At 59.7% G+C, this 22,137-nt stretch overlaps 8 protein-coding genes across 8 annotated transcripts; 4 read left to right on the plus strand and 4 right to left on the minus strand.

Annotated features, from left to right (window-relative positions):
* Nucleotides 1–2,215: 2,215 nt before the first annotated feature.
* On the plus strand, nt 2,216–3,461 carry PLICBS_010450 (uncharacterized protein; the record flags this gene model as incomplete). The annotated part of the gene is made up of 3 exons (XM_065601934.1): nt 2,216–2,308; nt 2,411–2,995; nt 3,105–3,461. The coding sequence occupies 3 exons, from the start codon at nt 2,216–2,218 to the stop codon at nt 3,459–3,461; spliced, it is 1,035 nt and encodes a 344-aa protein (XP_065458006.1).
* Nucleotides 3,462–4,440: 979 nt separating this feature from the next.
* Nucleotides 4,441–6,473, minus strand: PLICBS_010451 (TOM (translocase of outer membrane) complex component; the record flags this gene model as incomplete). The annotated part of the gene is made up of 3 exons (XM_018326432.2): nt 4,441–4,688; nt 4,744–6,178; nt 6,288–6,473. 3 exons carry the CDS (start codon nt 6,471–6,473, stop codon nt 4,441–4,443), a joined length of 1,869 nt encoding a protein of 622 aa, XP_018174751.1.
* Nucleotides 6,474–7,527: 1,054 nt separating this feature from the next.
* PLICBS_010452 (uncharacterized protein) lies at nt 7,528–8,241 on the plus strand (the record flags this gene model as incomplete). The annotated part of the gene is made up of 1 exon (XM_018326431.1): nt 7,528–8,241. The coding sequence occupies one exon, from the start codon at nt 7,528–7,530 to the stop codon at nt 8,239–8,241; it is 714 nt and encodes a 237-aa protein (XP_018174750.1).
* Nucleotides 8,242–9,118: 877 nt separating this feature from the next.
* Nucleotides 9,119–12,181, plus strand: PLICBS_010453 (uncharacterized protein; the record flags this gene model as incomplete). Its single annotated transcript, XM_065601935.1, has 3 exons — nt 9,119–9,436; nt 9,518–9,571; nt 9,701–12,181. 3 exons carry the CDS (start codon nt 9,119–9,121, stop codon nt 12,179–12,181), a joined length of 2,853 nt encoding a protein of 950 aa, XP_065458007.1.
* A 735-nt stretch (nt 12,182–12,916) lies between these two features.
* On the plus strand, nt 12,917–14,071 carry PLICBS_010454 (uncharacterized protein; the record flags this gene model as incomplete). The annotated part of the gene is made up of 3 exons (XM_018326429.2): nt 12,917–13,090; nt 13,166–13,334; nt 13,413–14,071. 3 exons carry the CDS (start codon nt 12,917–12,919, stop codon nt 14,069–14,071), a joined length of 1,002 nt encoding a protein of 333 aa, XP_018174748.2.
* Nucleotides 14,072–14,123: 52 nt separating this feature from the next.
* PLICBS_010455 (uncharacterized protein) lies at nt 14,124–14,876 on the minus strand (the record flags this gene model as incomplete). The annotated part of the gene is made up of 1 exon (XM_018326428.2): nt 14,124–14,876. The coding sequence occupies one exon, from the start codon at nt 14,874–14,876 to the stop codon at nt 14,124–14,126; it is 753 nt and encodes a 250-aa protein (XP_018174747.2).
* Nucleotides 14,877–15,566: 690 nt separating this feature from the next.
* Nucleotides 15,567–18,104, minus strand: PLICBS_010456 (uncharacterized protein; the record flags this gene model as incomplete). The annotated part of the gene is made up of 3 exons (XM_018326427.1): nt 15,567–16,301; nt 16,355–17,498; nt 17,557–18,104. The coding sequence occupies 3 exons, from the start codon at nt 18,102–18,104 to the stop codon at nt 15,567–15,569; spliced, it is 2,427 nt and encodes an 808-aa protein (XP_018174746.1).
* A 1,335-nt stretch (nt 18,105–19,439) lies between these two features.
* On the minus strand, nt 19,440–20,877 carry PLICBS_010457 (uncharacterized protein; the record flags this gene model as incomplete). The annotated part of the gene is made up of 4 exons (XM_018326426.2): nt 19,440–19,864; nt 19,920–20,496; nt 20,559–20,739; nt 20,813–20,877. The coding sequence occupies 4 exons, from the start codon at nt 20,875–20,877 to the stop codon at nt 19,440–19,442; spliced, it is 1,248 nt and encodes a 415-aa protein (XP_018174745.1).
* Between the last annotated feature and the right edge of the window lie 1,260 nt (nt 20,878–22,137).

The raw sequence follows: 22,137 nt of genomic DNA on the forward strand, positions 1-22,137 counted from the left end.
GCGGGCGGCGGTCCAAAGTCGCCTTGAGGGCTGAACTCGACGTGATCGACAGTGGAATGAGGGAGAAACGGGGAACAGGCTACCATTGGTGGTGGTCCGGACACGATAAGCTTGCCTTTGAGCGATTCTTGTCCTTCAATGGCAACTACCGACTCGAGGCAAAGACTTTATGACGGCGACCGACACGGGCAAGGCGATGGGAGTTGCAGGCCATTGGCTCAGGACGACCGATGTTGCACGGTGGGCATTGCATGCTGATTTCGAGCGATCTCCTGTATTTGCACTAGATGGGGGCGTTTGGGGCCATCAGGCGCGGAACTATAAGATACGAAGTAGGCAGCAACTTGAACAGAGGCGGTAGTGGCTGTGCGCAACGGCGATCTCGAATAGGCTGCATGTGACATGTCCACCACGCGGCAAGTCGGCAACGTACAGGCAAGGCGACAACAAGGCTGAACGAGACTGAACGATAACGGAATTTTACCCGCGGCCACAGTAGGACAAACCATTGCCATTGGGAAGCCTCTGGAGCAAAGCCACATGTGGGAAGCTCCGATGGCAGGTCACTGGCACGCCTCAGCCCCAGCCGGTGACGACAGGCGGACGAGGCAAAACGGGGCTGGACACGGTACGACTCCTGCGCGTCGCTGACTGTGTCGCCGTGGCTCGAGCTCGAACGAGAAAGGCGATGGCGACTTTTGAGGCTGCGCACGCATCCAACGGCCGTCTATTTTGGGCACGGCCGACCGTTGCACGAGGTTGCGTGGGTGCGGGCGGGCGGATGCGGGAAACGAAACACGGCGGTCCTGTCCTGGCACACACATACGGGAATCATGCATGCGCGCAGTGGAGGATCCTGGGTCTTGCCTGGCTGGCCAGCCTGGGCAGGCCAGAACCACCATGGGCACCTCCCGTCAGAGCCAGAGCCAGGCGGCGGCGGCAGCGCCACGCACGCAGCGGGTCTCACGGAGCGTCGGTGGGGGCCTGCGCCGGATGCCCATTGGCGCGCAGAGGGGACAGGCGGGCGTGGTGGGTTGGTTGGGAGCCATGCCTGTGGAAGTTCTGGGACCCTGGCTTTTGGGCCCCGGTGCAGCAGCAGCACAGACTTTTTTCGGGTCGTGCGCTGGCTGGCGGTTCCCGCGCCCGGGCGAGTTCAATTGCATGACGACAACGTTGGACGTGGACGGGCCAGGTGGGCGGGCCAAATGCAGCAGGTACCTTTTTCTCGCTCCCCGAAGCTTTGCTGTTGGCACTGTGAGTTATGCGACTTCGGTGCCTTTTCGATGGATGGATGGAATAGACGTTCGAATGGGCGCCCGACGGGCAGACACCCGCTCCGTCGCGGGCCTTTTCTCGCCCCGTCAGCAGAGGGCCATGGATAAAGACACTGCTGGGATGGCAGGTAGCATCCAACCCATCCATCCATCCATGCCATCCCACACCACAATACGCCGCAAGGCTGCCTGGAATGTCCATCGGCTCCAGCTGCTGCTGCTGCTGCTGCTGCTGGAGCTCTCTGCCCGCTACTTAGGTACTATAGGTAAGGTAGCTAGGACGGGGCGGCAGCGCTGCGCCCAGGCGGGTGACGTAGATTTGCGAGCTTCCGGCGGACCCGCCGCCACTGGGCGCCTAGGTTGCTCTGCCAGGCGGCGGCAGCAGCACCTTCGCCCCCCAAGCCATCCTCCGCCATTGAGACAGCCCGACAGCGGGCTGAGGTGGGCGGGCAGGGCACGAAGTACCTCCATAGCTGAGAGCGAGAGAGCCAGAGGCAGGGCAAGTGGAGGAACAGACGGGGGGGCCCTGCGGCGCGCGAACTCTTGGGGCAGTAGCAGCACCCGCACCTGCCTGCGTCTGCAAAACGCAACACACCAGACCAGACCGGAGACACATGCCGTCAGCGTGTCGAGAAACGAAACTGGTGCCCGCCCGTCCAGCCTTTCCGCGTTAGCGCCGCCGTCCCCGAATCTGGCCAAGCTTTTCATTACCTGTGTGCTCCCGCGATCTCCATCTTTCGTCCGTACGTCGCATCGCACCACTACCACCACCACAACCACAACCTTCCACGACCTCTGCTCGGCTGGATTCCTCAACTGGTCAACACCAGATTGCTCCATCCATCCGATCCCTCGACCCTTCCTCCCTCCCTCGTCCCTTTCTCTCGTCCCTTGTCCGTCGCCCGCCGAGACCGAAGCATCCGCCCGCCCGCTCGCCCACCATGTCGTACGGCCAGCAGAGCCAGAACCCGTATTACCAGGCCCCCGCGCCGCAGCAGGAGTCGGGGTACCAGCCGGCCCACGGCTATGGCCAGGTAGGCCGCGCCCTCCGCCGTCGCGCGAGCAATTGCGCGCCATGGCATCGCCTTGCGGAAGTCGTGCAATGATCTAACACGAGGTTTTCCCTGCTGCTCTAGGCCAATCCGTACGCGCAGGATCAATATGAGATGCAAGATTACGGCAACCAAGATCAGTACGGCAACCAGTATGGCCACCCATATGGCGGCACTCAGTCGGCTCAGCAGCCCCAACAGTCCCAGCAGTCACGGCGGCCCGTCATGTCGCAGAGCGAGTTCCTTGACCGCGTGAAGAGCTTGCGCGACGATATCAGGGGCCTCACTAGCGACATTGACACCATTGGGCAGCTTCACCAGCGGACACTGAGTAGCACCGACCCGAACTCCCGGCAGCAGCTCGACCGCTTCGTCGCGGAGACGCAGTCCCGCAACACGGTCATTACCGATGAGATCAAGCGCCTCGAACGCGACGTGAACAGTACCGAGGGTCCGGAGCGCAACACCAAGAAGCCCCAGTTTGACTCCCTCAAGACCTTCTTCAAGTCCGAGCTCGACAAGTACCACAGCATTGAGCGCGACTACGAGCAAAAGTACCGCGAGCAGATCGCCAGGCAATACCGCATCGTCAACCCGGATGCGACGGAACAGGAGGTACAGGAGGCGTCCCAGGCAGACTGGGGCAACGAGGGCGTTTTCCAGACGGCGGTAGGTTTTTGCCCTCGCCTTCCTTCCCCCCTCCCCCTCCCCCCAACGGCCTTATTCGTCCCTACCTGCACAGATCATCTGCAGAACAATGCACTAACGTTCTCGAAAGCTGCGCACGAACCGCACCGCCCACGCGAGCTCCCTTCTTGGCAACGTCCGGGCCCGCCACAATGAGCTCACGCAGATTGAGAACACGCTCGCCCAGCTCTCCGAGCTCTACGTCAGGTTGGCCGAGACGGTGGAGACGCAGGAGGCGCCCATCCAGACCGCCGAGGACAACGCCCAGAAGACCGTCGAAAACATCGAGCAGGGCAACGAACAGGTCAAGCGGGCCAGCGACCACGCCCGGCGCGCCCGCAAGCTCAAGTGGTGGTGCTTCTTCATCGTCTGTCTCATCATCCTTGCCGTTGCCCTCGGCGTGGGCCTGGGTATCTGCCTCACGGGCAACAAGTGCGGCGGCAAGTAACCGCCGCGTCGACGGCACTGACGCAACCGACAAAAAAAAACGAACGATCTTAATTCAAATAGGGCCACTCACCCAAGGACGATGAATGGCTATCCTTCTTTGCGATTTGACGACTTATATGAGGAGACCCTGCCGACAAGCACCCCTTCTGTACAAAAGCTGCGAAACGTGGTGGCTGTCTGCGACCACCACACATACACGGCAGGGGGTCTCCGGATGATGTTGAAGTAGCTGCCATGGAGGACGTATCTTTATTTTTGTTAACCCTTTGCGAAAGTCGAACGAGGGACGCGGACTTGGATTATTACATGACGTCCGATGAAGAGGTGGGAGGTGGGAGGGGGGAGTTTTCTGTGTGGTTGGTTCTTGGCCTCGGCTTCGCGGCGGAGGCCCGCCTGGCGGACAGAACCGTGCGCTATCCCAGTGTCCGACAGGCGGACTTAATTGATGATGCACTTGTATGTAGAAAGTTGACGACGTTGGCAATGCAATGGCGAGGTGACGACCTCTGGATTACGCTGGAACGATTCGTTGCTGCTGTCACCTTCTCTTTGACGCTTCAAAACTACTTTAACAAACCCTCTGCTGCCGCCCAGAGCCAGTTTCGTACGTGATGCACACACAAGAGAGCACGCACGAAAGTGATTCAGGGCCAGAGACCAGGAATCTCCAATGGAGGGAGGTGCCATTAAACTAATACATATACAATGCTGACTCCGTTGTTTGTGTGATACCTTGTGCATTACACAGTCAAGACAGCTCACCAACCGACCGATAGCCGCCAGCACCCAACGAATGCCCCCCCTGCCCAGTTCCCAAGAGCGAGACAAAAAAAGTGGTGGCCTCATATATGCCGGATAGGCCAACAGCCGGCGGTTTGCTAGGCGACATCCCTGGCCTATACACTTACACGCCGCGATCCGCCTTCACGCTTCCCCGTTCGCCGTTTTTGGTCGTACAAGATGGAATGATTGGTCGTTTAAGCGCCCATGCGGAATCCCGGGGGGCCGCCGCCTCCAGCCAGCTTGGCTGCCAGCTTGGGGTACTTCTCCGTCACCTGAACCTGCGTCCTGGTCGCCTCGGCGTAAGAAAGAGCGTTGACGATCTCGCCCTCGGTGCGGGCCAGCTCAGCCGCGCGCTCAAAGTACTTCAGCGCCTCTGTCACGTTGTTCTGCTGAAGCAGGAGCTGAGCCATGGTGGCCACGGCAATGTCGCACTCCGGATCGACTGTCACGATGAGGTTAGCGTATGCTCACACAGGATGGCCATCGAGGGCACTCACTAATCAGTGCCTTCTGGCAAAGCTTCTCCGCCTCCTTAAAGTCCTGCTTCCACTGGAAGAGGGCCAGCGCCTTGTTGATGAGGGGAAGCACGTTCATGGACATGGGCTTGGACTGCTTCTCCATCTCCATGGCGGTGTCGAACTTCTCAACGGCCTCGGCAAAGTTGCCCTGGTCAAGCAGCAGTTCGCCGTAGTAGTTGTAGACATCCGGCACCTTGGGGAAGTTCTTGATGCACCGGCGGAAGGTGGCCATGGAGGAGGCGATGGAGCCCATCTTGTACTGGGTCACGCCAAGCTGGATGTGAGAGAAGATGAAGTCCTTGTCCAGGTCAATCGACTTCTGGTAGTCCTTCTGGGCCTCGGCGAGGTCGCCCTTGATGAAGTTGGCCTGGGCGCGGTGGTAGTAAACGTCCGGGTCGTCCTTGTTCTGCTCCAGGGCCTTGGCGAACTCGGCCTCTGCCTTGTCCGGCTCACCGAGCTCCAGGCTGATGCTGGCGCGCTTGATGTAGCTTTGGACCATGGTCGGGTCAAGCTCGATGCTCTTGTCAAAATCCTTGGTCGCCTCGGCGTGGTTGCCCAAGAGTGTTCGCATGGTGCCACGCAGGTTGTAGGCGAGAGCCTCGTGCTCGCCGAGGTCTCCGAGCTCCAGAGCCTTCTCGAACGCCAGTCTGGCCTCCTCATATCCGTCCGCCGTCTTCTTCTCGAGGCCCTGAAGGCCGTGCTGCAGCTGGCCGTTGCCCGTCTCGAGGTCGAGTTCGATCGAGTCGTCGAGGTCTGCGGGCCGAGGCTTTTGCCGGAAGCTCTGCAGGTAGTTGCCAACGAAGATGGGGCTGGGCAGCTTGGGCGGTCGGGAAGCCATCATCTCCTTTGCCCTATGCTCAGCAAAGGTCTTGAGCAGTCTCTCGACGGCCTGGGCAGTGGAGTCGCTCTTGAAGTTGTCGATGATGCACGAGGCCGTGAAGTCGAGGAGAGCCTCGGAGTACATCTTCTGGTGCTCGTAGGCAGTCGCTCGGCGGTTAATGGCCTTGACGTACTCCGGGTCCATGTTGATGGCGGCGGTGGTGTCTTCGACGACCTTGTCCCATTCGCTCATGGCGCTGTAGCAGGCGGCCCTGTTGGAGTAGAAGACGGGATCGGGCTTGCAGAGAATGGCCTTGGAGTACAGGTCAATGGCCTTGTTGTACGCCTTATCGCCATAGGCCTTGTTGCCTGCCTGCTTAAGCTTGGCCGCATACTCTTCGCGCTGCTCCTGGGTCAAGCTCAAGACAGACTGCTCGTCGACGTCGGGCAGTTCGGATTCGCTCTGGACCGTAGCGGCTTTGGACTCGGATGTGGTGGTGGGAGCTTCCTTGGACTCGGCGGCCTTGCGCTCGGCCTCTTTTCGCTTTCGCCTCTCCTTCTTGCTGAGCTTGGGAGCTGAGTCGGCCTTGGACTTCTGCACGGCAACGACGATCGGTCAGTATTGGCACGTACGCGACGGGCACCAGGGAGCCGCGCTTGGGGCCGACGGGGCACGCGTAGAGTGCATCGAGCAGGCAACCTACCGAGTCGGAGTTCAGGTAGTAGACAACGCCGGCGCCCGTGACGACGACAGCAACACCGGCGATAGTGTACACAACGGCCTTGTTTTCCGAGACCCAGGAGGTGATGCGATCCCATGTGGACGAGGGGGCGTCGACAGGAATAGCCGTTGGCCGGCCCGGAGGCATCGACGGGAGCGGATTCGACATTATAGGTGCTGGGGGGCTGCGACGGGGTGGAAAATGCGGGAGTGATTGAAGAGAATCGGCCGCAAGAGATTGCTGGCCGGCGACGGAGGCGTAAGAGAGGGAGTCCGAGTCGCGGGAGAAAGCAAAGGTGGTGATGATGCAGCAACGAAGGTCCGCGCAAAAAAAGCTGCGAGCGCTGCGTCAATGGATGGGCCGGCTGGCCGGGCACAGCAGCACGAGCGCGCACCTCACTGGAGCTCCCGAAATTTCCAGCGGACGTTTGGACCCGCAAAAAGCTCGGCTCAGTCATCGAACTGCAGCGCGCTGCTCCGCTGCAGGTCCTCGTAGCCTCCACTGTAGGGGCGGGACTGGCAGCCACTTGGGCAGCCGCCCGGGGCTCTGGCTTGGCTGGAATGCCTGAGGCAGTTCAATTAATCATCACAAGCCGCGAGGCATTGGGAGAGCCGTCATTGGCAGGCGGGCCGCTAACACGCCATACGCCTGCTGGAAGAGAACCTGGAAGACAGCTAGAGTGCAGCTTCCCCCGTAACGAAAGGTCCCCCGTCGTCAATGGCTTCGCCAGCGGTTCATGGCATCCCTCACCACCAGCCTTTGCCTACCCTGGAATGCCTTCGCCGGCGAGGACATGCCCCAATGCAGGTCGGCCAGTGCGCACAAGGCTTGCATCCGGGCAGTGCATCCCCCTGCGCTCGGAATAGCTAAACCCCACTCATAACGGTTACCCTTCTTACTGCCGTCCTCTGAGCCCGCGCCTCCAGTCTAGTTGGGCGAGAGTCAATTCGCCAGCAAATGTGTGAATTATCCACCTTAACCTCCTCCATGCGCCTGCGCTGCACCTCGAGCCGAGCGATGAACCGGTCGTGTTTACCGCAAGCTTGACAACACGCATGACTCACCTTGCGGGCAAGTCCCATATTGTAGCATCTGCATAAACGGTGCGTGGTTCATCTTGAGACCGCCTACATGCGTTTCGCCCTACTCGTGCTCGCACTCCAAACTCATACATCCATTGAGAATCAGCCCCGAGGGCCCGAGCCGACGCCCGACTACGGCCATGTCCGACACAGCCTTTTCCCTCTTCACCTCTTTGCGCTATGATGTTGAGCTGAGGCAAGTTGCATCTAGCGGCTTGACGTATGCGGGATGGAATTATGACCGCGAATCCCCATTGTACATGCTCGACTTTCACAGAGACCGCATCCTGAGGGCCGCGACTCACTGGCAATGGGAGAACGTCATCGGAAAGCTCACAGGCGATGAGGGTCTTGCACTGCTTGAGGCCACGACCCTGCAAGCCATCAAAGAGTCGGAGACGCGACCCATGAGAGTAAGGATCGTGGTGAACAGGGACGGCACCATCCAGGTTGTCAAATTCGAGACTCCGCCAATTGCTCTGAAAAACTTGTTTCCAGAGCGGCTACCGGCCCCTGGATCAGGTTCAGGACCCAAGGACCCCAAGCCTGAACCGCAGTTGACCTTGGTAGTCGATGACTGTCCATTGTCAAGATCAGAGTTCACACATTACAAGACGACGAGCCGGGGCATGTACGACGCGGCCCGTCAAAGGGCGAATATCCGACCTGGAGAGTTGAAGGAAGTTCTGGTCATCAACCAAGATGACCGTTCTGTCATGGAAGGCAGCACGACCACGCCATACTTTTGGCGGGACGGGCGTTGGATCACCCCTCCTGTGGCCGCCAAGTTCAGTTGGGAAGACGGAAGCGGCGGCCAAGATGGAACCTCGAGGCGCTGGGCTCTTGAAAGGTGAGCCGGCTCAAAGTCGCATCTTTGTGGACTTACTAACAATTATGCAATACAGAGGCCTGGCTGTAGAACAGACTGTGCCCCTTCAATCGTTAGTTCATGGCGAAGAATGCTGGCTTAGCAATGGTGTTGGGGGTTTTCGACGAGCAATTCTCGATCTGACGAAGGCTGAGGTCGGCACAGCCGGCTCCCTTGGGGACCCTTCATCTGCACAGTAGATACCCATGAACTTCTATCCATGGTAGCGTCATGGTACTTATGTACTGGCGTTGATAGTTGTGAGGTTCGCGTGACCCCATGTTGCGACGGTGACACGGCTTTCCAGGTGCCAAGAGGAACAAGCCATGAATTGGGTCAAGACCTGATGGCTGATTGTGTCTTTACCCGCCACGGCTGAGAGTTGTGAGTGTTCTTACTATGTTATATCACAACACACGGCGACGTTTCAGGCTATGCAGCTACAAGCATGATGGGCACGAAAGATTGGCGAACACGCACTTCGCACCTCGTGCCGAGTGCAGGTCGCGTGAGAGGCTGTAATCCCTTCGAGAGAGTACTCAGGTCTTGGGCTGAAGCAGCCCCCTGTCATTCGGACCAGGATCCCAAGCCTGTCTGCGAGAGCCCCTCGCCAATGCATCTGTGGTCTCACCAGGAACACTTGCCGGAACCCTGTCCCGGCGGGGCTTGCGGGCCGCTCCTTGACATGTCGGCGGCTCCTTTGGGCGACACACATTGTTTCCCAGGCGCAGAAGCTGCATGAACCAACCGATGGCACGGCGGCTAACAACAGTCAAAACCGTTGCCATGCCCCTCTTGCTCGTTCCTGGGCACTGTGCTCTCACAATGTTGGGTCGCTCGAGCCTTGCGGCCCAAGCCTCGCCATGAGCTTTTTCGTGGCGAAGACGGAGCAGCTGGCCTCCGAGGTCCGCCTGGCTGCCGCGATTTCCGAATTCGAGGCGAGCTTGGATCCCGAGCGAAAAGCCGCGCTCCGCAACCACCGGTCGAAGTACTGCGAGTCGCTCCCGAGCATTCAGGATGTCATGCAAATCACGGCCGAGTTCAACCAGATATCGAATTCCCAGAAACCTGGCTCTCGATGTTGGGGAACTCGGTTGACCAACTTCCTCGAGGCGGTTCAGCAATATGCCGCGGTCGGAGATGTTATAGTCGGAGGATCTCAGAACATCATCGCTTGCGGTGTATGGTCACTAGTGCGATTGACACTTATTGTAAAGGCTCCTCCTACCCGCATCATATTAGCCGTGCTAATGCTCGCGTAGTCCGTTGTGGCTACGTCGTCTCGGATCGGTGAAGTGACAGCCTTCTTTATGCAAGTCGGTTTGTCTGCGCCGCGCTATGACCGCCTTGCTCTGCTCTTCCCACAGTCGAAACGGCTAGTATCCTGTATGTCGGAGTACTACATCGTAGTAGTCCGGTTTTGTCACCAGCTAGCAATGATGCAGAAAAAGTCGGCCATACAGCAGCTTGTATCGTTCACGGACGACCTCAGCCTCAAGGCCATTCGAAAGGACCTGGACACCTGGGCTGCTTCAATAAAGGAAGAGATCGAAACGTTAAAGACGGAAGAGCAGACATCCCACCTAAGGCAGCTTATGAGATCGTCGGATTCCGAATCACATCGCCGGAAGCTGAAGACGAACCTCCGCGTCCTCAGGATGTGCTCGAACTACGATTACAAAGCCTCGTGGAAGAAACTGCGGAAGGTTGGCGCGAGCACGTTGTTTCGACAGTCGCCGCAGTACTTTGACTGGCTGCAACAGAAAGGCCCTCCCACGCTCCTTTGCAGGGGACGCCTTGGGTCTGGCAAATCCGTTTGTCTCGCCAGCATAGTTGATGATCTTAACCTTGTTCAGCGTGACGACGGAATCCCAGTGGCCTTTTTTTTCTGCCGTCACGACATCAACGAGAGCTTGCAAATGCACACAGTCATTGCATCGCTGGCGTATCAGCTATTGCGCGGATTCTCCGACCTGAGCAGCTGCCTGGAAATCGTCGACAGTACGGCCCAGGGCTTGGAGTTGTCCGACATCATGAAAATGCTCCTGCATGCTAAACCGCGCGACTTCGTGGCACGCTTCGTCTTGGACGGCCTGGACGAATGCGACGAGCCCAAGAGGCGCGACATACTGGATCTGCTATCCTTTCTTCAAAGCAAGTTCACACTGCTCGTTTGCGTTTCATTACGGGAAGGGTCAGAAAACCTCTCTTTGAAAGGCTCCAACATTTTCAACAACAGCAGCGTTTTCGTGATTCCCGAGACGAACCCGGACATCTGCTCCTTTATTGAGTCAGAACTCGCGAGGCGCCTAGAGTGTAGATTGCTGACCATCGGGAGGCCCGAATTGATTCTCGAAATACAGAGTGTGCTCTCTACCAAAGCCAAAGGAATGTTCCTTTGGGTGGCCCTTCAAATCGACTCTCTGTGCGCCGCCAGAACAGATGAAGCGATCCGCCAAGCCCTGGCCGACTTGCCCGGCGACTTGCCCGAAACTTACTTGCGAATCCTCAACAAGTCTGCATCCGCCGCCCCCGAGTACCAGAAGCTGATTCTTGAACTCATTTTGGCCGCTCGAAGACCAATGACAGGCGATGAATTTCGCGAAGCATTGAGTGTCAAGCCGGGCGACGCGACGTGGCATCCGGAGCATGTCATCAACGATGTGAACTCGGTCCTTGCCTGCTGTGGGAGTCTAGTATCTGTCGACGAGGAGACGTCAACGGTGGAGCTGATACATGGTAGCGTCAAACAGTTCCTCAACGGCGACTTCGCTAAATGGGACGACCGATACGTTAAGCTGGGCCCGGATGCGGAAACAACAATGGCGGACATCGTCATCACCTACCTCAACTACGGCGTTTTCGAATCTCAGATATCTACAGCTGTGGTCCCGACCGTAGAATCTGCAGAGATGCCATCCAAGATCATCCGGTCCATAGATTCCGCAGTGATGGTTCGAAACGTTGCACTGCGGCTCCTCAGGAACAAGAATCGACCGAAGCCGAGCTATGACATGGGTAAAATGCTGCACGACCTCAAAGGAGAAGTTGCTCATGAGAACCCGTTCAGTTTCTACGATTACGCCAAGACATTCTGGGCGCGACACATCTGGAGAACCTCACTCGGGAACGATGCAGTACAGTCGCTCCAAGTCAAACTGCTGAGGCGAGAAGTCGCGTCAATGAAAACAGGGGACGAGCGGGTCCAAAAGTTGTTTCTGCTCGCGGCCAGCAGAGACTATCACATGGATGATATCTTCCAGGCCCTCATCGACATCGGAGCCCAGACTGAAGCTACAACTGCAGACGGCCACACGCCACTCACTTTGGCCGCTGCTCGAGGCAGCATGGGGACTCTCAAAAGACTCCTCGAAATGGGCGTCGACGTTGATACAAAGAGCGAGGCGGGCCTTACGGCACTATCATGGGCATCAAAGAACGGTTTCTTTCTCGCTGTTGAGCTTCTACTCCAGCACCATGCAAAAGTAGACACGGCATGCAGGCTCGGACGGGAGCCGTTGGCGTGGGCTGCGAGTAACCAAGCCGATCCACAGGTCATCCCCGGACGAGGAGGAGAACATGCAAAGGTCATCAGGCTCCTGATAGACAGTGGAGCAGAAGTCGACGCAAAGTGCACCGTGGGAAACACAGCGCTGAATCTGGCTGCGCTCCAGGGGGACGCATCGGTCGCTCGCGTGTTGGTCGAGAAGGGTGCAGATTGGACATCTACGAACCGCGCTGGCATGTCGGCCCTCCTCAACACAGTCACCCGGAGAAACGTGGGTGTTTTGCGCGTGTTCATTGAAAGGGCTGAACCCGCGTTCTTTGACATATGGGGTCAGCGGCTACTCCTCAGCGCATCTGATAATGGCTGGAGGGAGGCTGCCGACATGCTGGTCAATGCAGGCATCCAAGTCAAGACCTAGAATCCTGGCAAGGAGCGCTTGTCACCGGAAGCGGCATGAGGTATGTATTTTGATATGACGTTGTTTTTTTTGGAAGGGTGTGATGTGAACAAGAGTCAGTCGACCATTCTGGCAGCAGCCAGACTCAATGGCGTGTCGGCACAGTCAAAGTGCGCGGTCTGGAACTGGATATGCATTCAATACTGTTTTGATGATTGATGGGCCTCATAGATAGGTCTTGATCGCTTTCATCACGTAATTTGCACTGTCGCCCTGTGCCGTATACATAGGCCCAACCGTACCGAAGTCGCTATACGTGCATCTACTCGCTCTGCACAGTACGAGCACGCACACGTAGACGCTCTCGCGCAGTATACACCCAGACAACTCTGCAATATTTTATTTGTGCAGAAAAGTGAAGCCTCGAATATATTGGACATCGTACTAAAACAAGTTGCCCATGGCCGCGTAATCCTGTCCTGCGCCCTAGCTGCCTGCGTGCGGGGGTGATGCTTGACATGCGACTGGAGGAGTCGAGGACTGCGCGATGCTATCAAAGTCCTATTCTATTTACCCATGCTTACCCCCGAGCCTGACTCGTCGCGGCCCGCAATGTAAACCACTATTTCTGAAAACATATAAAAGGGTTCAGCAGACGACAATTGACGACGAACCCTCATAATCTAACTCCCTCCAAATCTCTGAAACCGCCCAGAATCACACTCGCTCACGACGGCGACGACGACAACTGCAGCAATGCTAACGAAAACGACCCAAGTATACGCCCACCACGGCCTGCCGCTCGAGTGCGACATCTACACTGACTCCTCCTCCTCCTCCTCACGCAGCGATGCTCCCGTTTTCTTGTACTTTCACCCCGGAGGGCTCGTGAACTGGGGGCGCGACTGCATCCCGCCGTGGCTCGTCCAAGTGAGCGAACGACCATTCATTGCCTTCATCCTCCCCGCCCTTCGCTAATCGTCATGGCGATGCCCTCGGCCAAAGACATGCTTCAAGCGGAAGTGGCCCCTCATTAGCTTCAGCTACCGCCTCCTCCCACAGACGGGCGCAAAAGGTCTCCTCGAGGACGCGACGGCCGCGTACGCTTTCGCGCGGAGGTACGAGGCTGCAGAGGGACGGAGCAGGCATGTGATTGTCGGCGGAGGCAGCGGAGGTCAGTCTCTTCTCAACCCTATCCCTTTACTCGTAGCACTGTGAGCCGGGGAAGAGTAACAGCGATGGAGCACAACAGGCGTCTTCCCAGCGACACTCGTCGTCAACAACTGCTCCCCCCCGCCTCTCGCCCTCTTCTCCATCCAGGGCATCAACACCTTCCGCCACCCGCACTTCACCTCCTCCACGCTGCTCACCCCCGCGCCCATCCGTGACGAAGACATGGCTCCGGCCATCGCCGGCCCCATCGCCGTCGGCGTCACCATGCCCGGCGCGGAGAACGCCTTCCGCGTGGCCATGCTCCGACCGGCCGACGCCTCCCGCAACCCGGACTACGAGGCGGAGCCCGTGCCGTCGCCGCCGTTGAAGAATCCGCGCAGTGGACTGTATGAGTACTATACGCATCGCAACGCGTGGGGTGGCATGGTGGGCGATGTGGACAACGGGTATGAGTGGGCGAGGGAGCGGACGGATGAGGCGCGGGAGAGGGTTGCGCGGTGGCCGCCGACGGTCGTCTTTCATGGTGATGCGGACGTGGCGGTGCCGATTGGCGTGAGTGAGCAGATGAGGGATTGTCTGGGAGGGGATAAGGTGTCGCTGTTTGTGGCGCCGGGGCAGGACCATCTGTACGACCTGACGAGGTTCATGGAGGACCCGGCGCCGGAGATGGACGCCGTGAGGCAAGCCGTGAAGCGTCTCGACGAGATAGTCGCCCACCACAACGCAGCTTCAGTATAAGTATCCACGCACTCCTGAATCTGTAGCATAAACCATACCCCGTCTCTCCAAATCATCGCCTCGTGAGCTCCGCCTCGACATCCCCCCTCAGCAGCCCAAACACCACCACATCCACCACCACGCCCCCCTTCTCCGCCGCGCCGCGCCGGCGCCCCTCCTCCACGAACCCGCACTTGCCCAGCAGGCGGCAGCTCGGCGCGTTGCCCGCAAAGGGCGTCGCCTCGATGCGGTGCAGCGCCGGCCACGTCGCAAACGCCCAGCGCGTGAACCCGCGCACCGCCTCCGTCATGTAGCCCCTGCCCCAGGCCGTCGGCGTGAGCCAGTACCCGAGCTCCCACGTGCGGTACTCGACGTCGTCGCCCGGCATGATGCCCAGGGCGCCGATGTATTGTAGCTGTTGCTTTGCGACTTCGCTGTTGCTGCTGCTGCTTCTGTTGCCGGTGCTGCCGTTGACATCGTCGTCTCCCGCGCCAGCACCAGCATCACCCCCATCCTCCTTCCCACCCCCCCGCGCACTGGCAGCTGCCCCCTGCTTGACAAAGATCCCCGTATGGATAGGATATCGATTCTCCACCGGCCCACTGTGCCGCGCCAAGAACTCTTCCGCGTCAGCGAGGCCATACGGCGAGGGAAACCGGTCCCGCAGCCCATCCCCGATGGACGGGTGGTTCGCCGCCGCAGCAAGCAGCGGCGCGTCGGCAGCCACGTAGCGACGGATGAGCAGCCGATCCGTCTCGAGGAGCACGGCGCCGGGTTCGGCCCCCGGGGGGTTAGGCGACGTGAGTGTCCTGTCCTTGACTGGCATCGTTGTGGCCTTGCGTGTGCCTCGTACGATTCTTTGCTTCGGCAAGTAATTAACGGTAGTAGTGCGGTGAGGATGGTGTTGGGGGGGTTGGCGTGCGATTTGCATGCGTGGCGTCCAGCGCGGACTTGTATAAAAATGTTGGTAAGAGAAAAGAGGCAGGGCCTGGATGGGATGGGCTCGCGAGTTGACTCACAAAATCACTTATCGTGGGCCTATTCATCCGGCTGAGTTGGGCCTGCCTCTTTGGGACTTGGGAGGCTGAGCTGGGAACCTCGGAAACGCCTAGCCAGCACCATGGATGGCGCGGGTACCGGTAGCGAGTAAGACACGGAGGTATTCAAGCCGCGACTAAGTGCCATGTTCCGGCCGATCAACAGAGTTGCGTTCAGCATCGGTCCTCTCCCGGTTCACGCCACAACCATTGTCATGTAGGGAAACCATCGCCGAATGAGATAAGCCCTCCGGCCGCAACAGCACGCGGGTGCCTCTATATAGCAAGCCATATATTCATAATCCTGATCATAGACTCTAGCCAACTGCATGGATGTCCGCGCAAAGGCATCAGACCCTCATAGCGCTGAACCAGTCGCTGCCGCCAAACGCCCTTGTTTGTACATGCAAATGCCACCCTGTGCTTTTTCGCTAAGCAACCGCTTTCCAAACACGTTTCAATCATGGCTGCCGTCTCCGTCATGACTGCGACTCACGCACGCTGCTCCCGCTGCCCATGCTGATGCTTTCCTCGTATTCCGTCCACCGCAACGCCTCCTCCACGTCCATGACAAAGTGAGACTCGCCGCCGCAGAGCGCCACGATGCCGCTGCGCTCCATGAGCTGCCAGACCGGGTGGCTCCGCTTGCTCGGTCCCCTCGAGAAGAAGACCCGTACGCCGCGCTGTCGGTAGCTGCGCACAATCTCCTCGAGCACCTGGGTCCCGGAGCCATCCATCGACGTCACGCCGTGGATGTCAAAGATGATGTTTCGGTTTGACTCTTGGCTGCGTATCCGGGGGAGGGCCGGGTGCGCCTGGGACGTCCCGTAGAGTTCCAACCTCCGCAGCCGGGACTTGAGTTCGCCCGTGTTGGCAAAGTGCAAGGGCTCGGGAATTTTGACGATTAGGCAGCCCTCGATGAACTCCAGGTTGGGATTGTCGGCCTCTGCGTTTTCAAAGCGGTTCGTCCCGGGAATTCGGCCGAGAATCTGAATCCTCGGGCGGGTGCTGTGCTTAATGACAAGCAAGAGGGAGATGCCCACGCCGAGCGCCATGCCCAGCGTCAGCGAGTAAAAGATGGTTGACAGAAAGATGATTGCCATCAGCGACAACTCTTTCCAGCCACGTATATGCACGAAGAAGGCAATGTCGTGGGGCGCCTCCTCAATCAGCGACCACGCAACGACGGAGATCATCGAACATAGTACAGGTTTCTGTATGTGTTAGACGTGAACGAAATCCAGTGAATATTGAGAGAAAAGCTTACTGGAAGAAAGTAGAATTGCGGGAGCAAAAATATGATGGACAGAAGCGAGATCAAGCTCAGAAACACGGAGCTCATGGGGCTCTTGCCACCAGTGGTCTTGTTCACTTTGCTTCGCCCGTATCCTCCAAACGCTGGCAAGGACATGAAGCTTGCCCCGACGAGGTTGGCGACCCCAAGGGCAATCATCTCGCGGTTGGCGCTGAGTTCCATGCCCTGGATCGTGTCACTGCCACCCAGGCTCTTGGCCGCCACAGACGACTCGAAGAAGCCGAGAAGCGCTATCAAAAATGACGTCGACATTGCGGCGCGGATGTGGCGCATATGAGAGAGCTGGAAGGGCCAACGAAAGGCAAAGAGCCCGCCCGTGGCAGACTTGACGGAGCCGAGGACCTCGACGCCCTTCTTGTCCCACCGGAAATGGGCACACAGAATGGCCGATGCGACGACGATGAGGAACCGGTCCGGGACGAAGACGACCGACGGGAACTTGGGCTCCAGGCGCTTCTTCAGCTCCCTACAAATCATAATGACGAGGAAGCTTATGCCCGCGACGGCAAACGTCAAGTGGTGTACCTCGCCGACATTTTCGACGATGAAGGCGATCTTGTCGATGCTGCTGCCGTGGCTGACACCCTGCTCGCTGGCCAAGTCGGCGAGGCCCAATTCGGGGATCAACTGATCCACGGCAATGACGAAACCAATGGCACTGATGAAGCCCCTGAGAAACGGCCTGCTCAAGACGCTGTCGAGGAAGCCCAGGCGCGCAAGCCCAGCAATGAGGACAATGGCACCGGCCATGCCAGCGACGACGCCGCAAATCTGGGCGTGGAGGAGGTCGTTATCCTCATCGCTACCACCCGTGTCGACGCTCTGCTGCACGACGGTACCGACAAGGAGGGAGCCCGCGGCTTCGGGCCCAACGATCATTTGCGGGCAAGAGCCGAGAATGGCGTAGATCAGGGGATTGAAGACGAAGGCGTAGAGGCCGTGGATCGGGGGCACGTGGGCGAGGTTGGAGGCCAGGGAGAGGGCCATTGGGAGGTAGAACGAGGCTATCGTGAGGGCAGCGACGAGGTCTCCCTTGAGGAAGGAGAGCTGATATTGGCCAATCCAGTTGAAAAACGGAATGTAGTAGGCCAGGTACCTGTCGATCCAGTCAGCCGCCGCGCAGGGTCAGCTGCAATGCACGGCTTATAACTCACATCATGGGGGTAAAGCGGAACCCGGCCTGCTGGGCCAGCTCCGTGCTCTGGGTCACCTTCTTGGTGCGTATCCTCCGCTTGATCCAGACCTTCCAGTCGTCGGTGCCGAGGATGTTGGACATGGCGTTGTCGAGGACGCCCGAGGGCGGCTCGCTGGCTGTCGTCTCGCTCGCGGTCATGTCATCGAGGAGACGGCCGCCAAAGATGCCGTCGGCCGGGCTCGAGGGCCGCGGACTGAAGGTGCCGTGGGTGCATATTCCCGGATGTGCGGGGTCCCTGCGCTGATGCTGTTCATGCTGCTGCCCGTCGGCCGGGATCAAGGGTGTCGACTCGGTGGCAGCGGCGGGCTGCTTGCGCTGCGAGCTGGCCGACGACGACGCGGGCGACGTGTCGGGCTGTCGGGCTGCGGCGGAGTCGCTGCCCTGACTGCTGCCGCGTCGGCTCGCGGGCGTGTGGCTCTGGCGGAGGGTGCTCGGCTGCAGAGGGCGGTGGTCATTGTTGCCGTTGGAGGCCGAGTTTTCGCGGCTGTGCGAGGGCCGGGAGGCCATCTTGTCGGTCACGTCGCGACCGCGCGAGGCATCGGGCTGCGTTGGTATCGTGCTGCGGCGGCGGCGGCGGCTGCGGCGAAGCAAAGGGAGGACGAGACATGGAGTATGAGGAGGTGAAGGTTGCCGACGATGGGGTCGGGGAAGCCGAATCCAGGGCGGTCTCCAGTCAGTCAGTCCCCAGAGTCCACCGCGGGCGCCTTCCGTGTTAGTGCTCTATGGAAGGGAATTGTTTGAGTCTGCTATTCCCCACGGCCCGCCTCGGGAACCCGGCGCAAGCCCCTCGTCGTCTAGCGCCACTGGGCCAGTGCCATAACAGAGGGATAAGGCACTGTGACGGTATTTTCCAGGACCGGACAGGACCGGACAGGGTGCTGGTGCTGACCGAATGTCGAAACTCGACATGGGAATTGGTGCTTCTTGCGACAATTAAATTTTTGCCTCACCGGCGGACGGTCTCGGTGCCGCTGCTTCCGTGCCCCGAGCCGCGGCGGCCTACATAGACAGTCACAGACGGCCTGCCCTGCTGCAGGCCAAGAGATTCGAGGTCACACACCCGCGACCCCAAGACCTCGAGTCGCAGGGGACGCGACGTCGCACAGCAGCCAGCCGCTGCGGCAAGCGTCGGCCACCACCCGCCGTCGCACGGTGTCCTGCTGGCGCGGAGGAAGACGCAATTGGGGTCCATGGCTTGATATGCAGGGTATGGGACAATGGCATCATCCGCAGGTCTCGTGGGTGCGGTATGCGGCGCTGATCGATGCAAGCGCAACGCACGCCCGCAGCGTTGAGACCTGGGGGAGGAGGGTCGGCTATTTTAGTGACGTTTGGCGCCCCCGCCGTGGGGTGTCGCCCGCTGGGAGCTGCTAACGGGAGGTAATCGAGTACGCCTGGGGCGTGATTGGCGATTGTCTCTGATGGACGTTGGTTGGTGGCATCCGTGGATGCTCCAGCTCACGACTAGCATACCCATCTACCGCAACAACTCTACTCAACGCTGAACGGGCAGTGCCAACGAGCAAGCGGCCGCCCATGAATATGGTGGAGAGGCTCTACCCCCAGATGTCCATCAACCCATCCATGCCTGGTTCTAGACCCGGCTGGCTTGCAGGCAGCACCGGGCGAGACATACATACGTACATGGCGGCCCGCTGATCCACCGTATGTGCATTTTCGCTACCGTATGACCGCCTTGCCGTACGCTGAGCAGCCACTTCACATGCAAACTTGACACACTGATGGACCCTACTTCGGCATGACATGTATGCTGTAATTCAAGGCTTATTTTCACACACAACTCGAGGCTTCTGCGTAATGTACAGTGCAAGCCGCTCCCGCCTACATCTCGTTGACAATCAGGCCCGCCATGCCCTGGCCGGTGCCTATGCACATGCTGACGAGCAGCATCTTCTTCTTCTGCCGGCGCAGCTCGCTCAGGCCCGTGACGATCTGCCGCGCGCCCGTAGCGCCCAGCGGGTGGCCCAGCGCGATGGCGCCGCCGCGCGGGTTCATCTTGGCCCAGTCCAGACCCAGCTTGTTGCGGCAGTAGACGGCCATGGAGGCGAACGCCTCGTTGACCTCGATCACGTCCATGTCGGCCAGCGACACGTTCAAAAGAGACAGCAGCTTGGGGATGGCGACGCTGGGGCCGATGCCCATGATGCGCGGCGCCAGGCCGGCCACCGTCGAGCCGACGTACTTGGCCAGGATGGGCTGTCCGAGCTTGATGGCCGTTGAGCGCTTCATCATGAGCAGCGCAGCAGCTGTGTCTGGTCAGCCAGGCCCCATGCTGATCAGTGTAGAGAGCAAAGAACTCACCGCCGTCTGTGACTTGGCTGGCGTTGCCGCCCGTCGTCGTGGGTCCCCACTGGGGGAACGCAGCGCGCACCTTGCCGAGGCCCTCGGCCGTCGTGCCGGGACGGATGCCCTCGTCCTTGGTCAGGGTCACCTCCTTCCACTCTCCGTCGGGGCCCTGGATCTTGGTCGTGATGGGCACAATCTCGTCGTCGAACAGGCCGGCCTTTTGCGCGCGCTCAGCACGCTGGAAGCTCTCGGCGGCGTACTTGTCCATCTCCTCCCTCGTGATGTTGAAGTCGCGGCTGACATTCTCGCTCGTCCAGCCCATGGGCTGCATGCAGTCGGCGGCCTCCTGGCTCTGGGCAATGACGGCTTCGTCGAAGGGCTTCTCGAGGCGGTCGCCGCCCTGGGACATGCTCTCGGCGCCGCAGGCGATGCCGACCTCGATGGAGCCGTTGGAGATGGAGTGGGCAATGTCGGCAGTCGCCTTCAGGCCCGAGGAGCAGAAGCGGTTCACGGAGTAGGCGCCGGCCGTGTTGGGGAAGCCGGCGGCGAGGGCGGCGGCACGAGCCTTGTACGCGGCCTTGCCGTCCGAGACCTAGGGTGCCAGATATCAGCACTGAGCTCTTCAGGCACGGCTTTATAAGGGGGTATACACACATTTCCGAGCGCAATGTCCTCAACGAGGGCGGGGTCCAGGTTGCTGCGGAGGCGGACCTCCTTCAGCAGGGCATACACCATGTACTCGAGGCTGGTGTCCTTGAAGCCACCCTTCTTGGCCTTGCAGAGGGGCGTGCGAATGGCGAGCGTGATGACGATGTCGTCGGCATTCTTGGACTGGCTAGAGCCGGGAGTCAGTCTCCTGTCACGAACCCGGCTGTGTAAGTTATCCAGGTAGACGGCGCAGCACGCACATGTTGTTCAGCGCCGACCCGGGGGCCAGGTGCTTGATGATGGATCCGATGCGCTCGACGGCCATGATTGCGACTGGTGATGGACAGCTTGCGACGAGCCGAGTGACTGATGCAGAGAGACAAGGGACCGTGGGTACGGGCAGGTTGCAATCAGAGGGAAACGTCACGGCCGTGTCAATGGAGGGACGACAACGTTTATGGGGACCGCCGGTTCTGGGGCAGCTGGAGCTGTGCGAGTGTGGGGTTGAGCCGAGGCAACCGGAGCATCGCTGCTGACTAACCCCCGCTCGGTGCCGAGCTCCCACTGAATGTTCCCGCGGCTGTCTGTCCAGGTGTAGGGCAGTCTGTCTGCAGCGGCGGTGGTGCCTATGGATTTCGACGCCAGTCCCCTACCAGCAAAGACGACGACAGGTCCAATCGCAGCCGGGGGGCCTGCGCTGAGGCAGCGAGCCCGGTGTCAATCCCCCACGGGCAGTTGCCTCCACGATGCTTGCCGTGGTTGGTAGGTGACTTAGGTCCCGCCCGACGTGCGGCGCCGCATTGAGGGGTCTGTCCAAGGGCGTCGTAGGGTCGCGTTCGGGGTCATGATTGCTCATCAAGGCCGACCGACAAGTCGCGTCCGTCACACACGTTGCCGAGACTGCGCCGCGGCACGGAGCCAACACCCGCGTCAGTACGAAGTAACTAACATGCCAATACCCGACAAGGGCGCCGGTGGAAGCAAGCGTTATGGTCCTTCCGGTGGCTCAAGTCCGTTGCGGCGTCAGGGCGAGAGCCGAGGGCCGCCACCATCCTTTAGCCTGTTGTAGATGGCGGTGCCGGCTCTGTGACGAGATGCGCCAGCCATCGATCTGCGCGCCGTTGGCTCATGGCCAGTGTGTGCGTGTGCGTGTGTGTCTTGTTTTCCATATGGCGGCAGTCTCGCCCATAGTGTTTTATTCTCGTTAGGTCCCGGCCGCCCTCGCGACGGGTCTCACTTGTGCACCCCGTTCCGGGTCCTTGGCCGGCAGTGTCTCTGATCGTGGAGCTACGGATGCCACGGTAGACTGTCTACCGATTGACAGGGATGATGACGGAGCCGCAACGGAGGCATTGCCCCTGCACGGCTGCTTATCGCGGCGTTTGGCATCAACGCTGCGTGCCTCACCACACGTATCACCACTGCGCCGGAAGACCGCTCCACGACAGCCTGCGACAGGGCCTAGACGGGCTGTCAGTGTCGTGTTGCAGACGGGACTGCCCTGCCATCGCAATCCCGCCGCGCAATGCATGCACTGCCCGGCTGCGGCGCCAGACAACCAGCGCAGCGCAGCGCAGCCCACACG

The sequence above is a fragment of the Purpureocillium lilacinum genome (assembly GCF_023168085.1).
Source record: "Purpureocillium lilacinum CBS 284.36 DNA, scaffold_8, whole genome shotgun sequence".
Lineage (NCBI taxonomy): Eukaryota > Fungi > Ascomycota > Sordariomycetes > Hypocreales > Ophiocordycipitaceae > Purpureocillium > Purpureocillium lilacinum.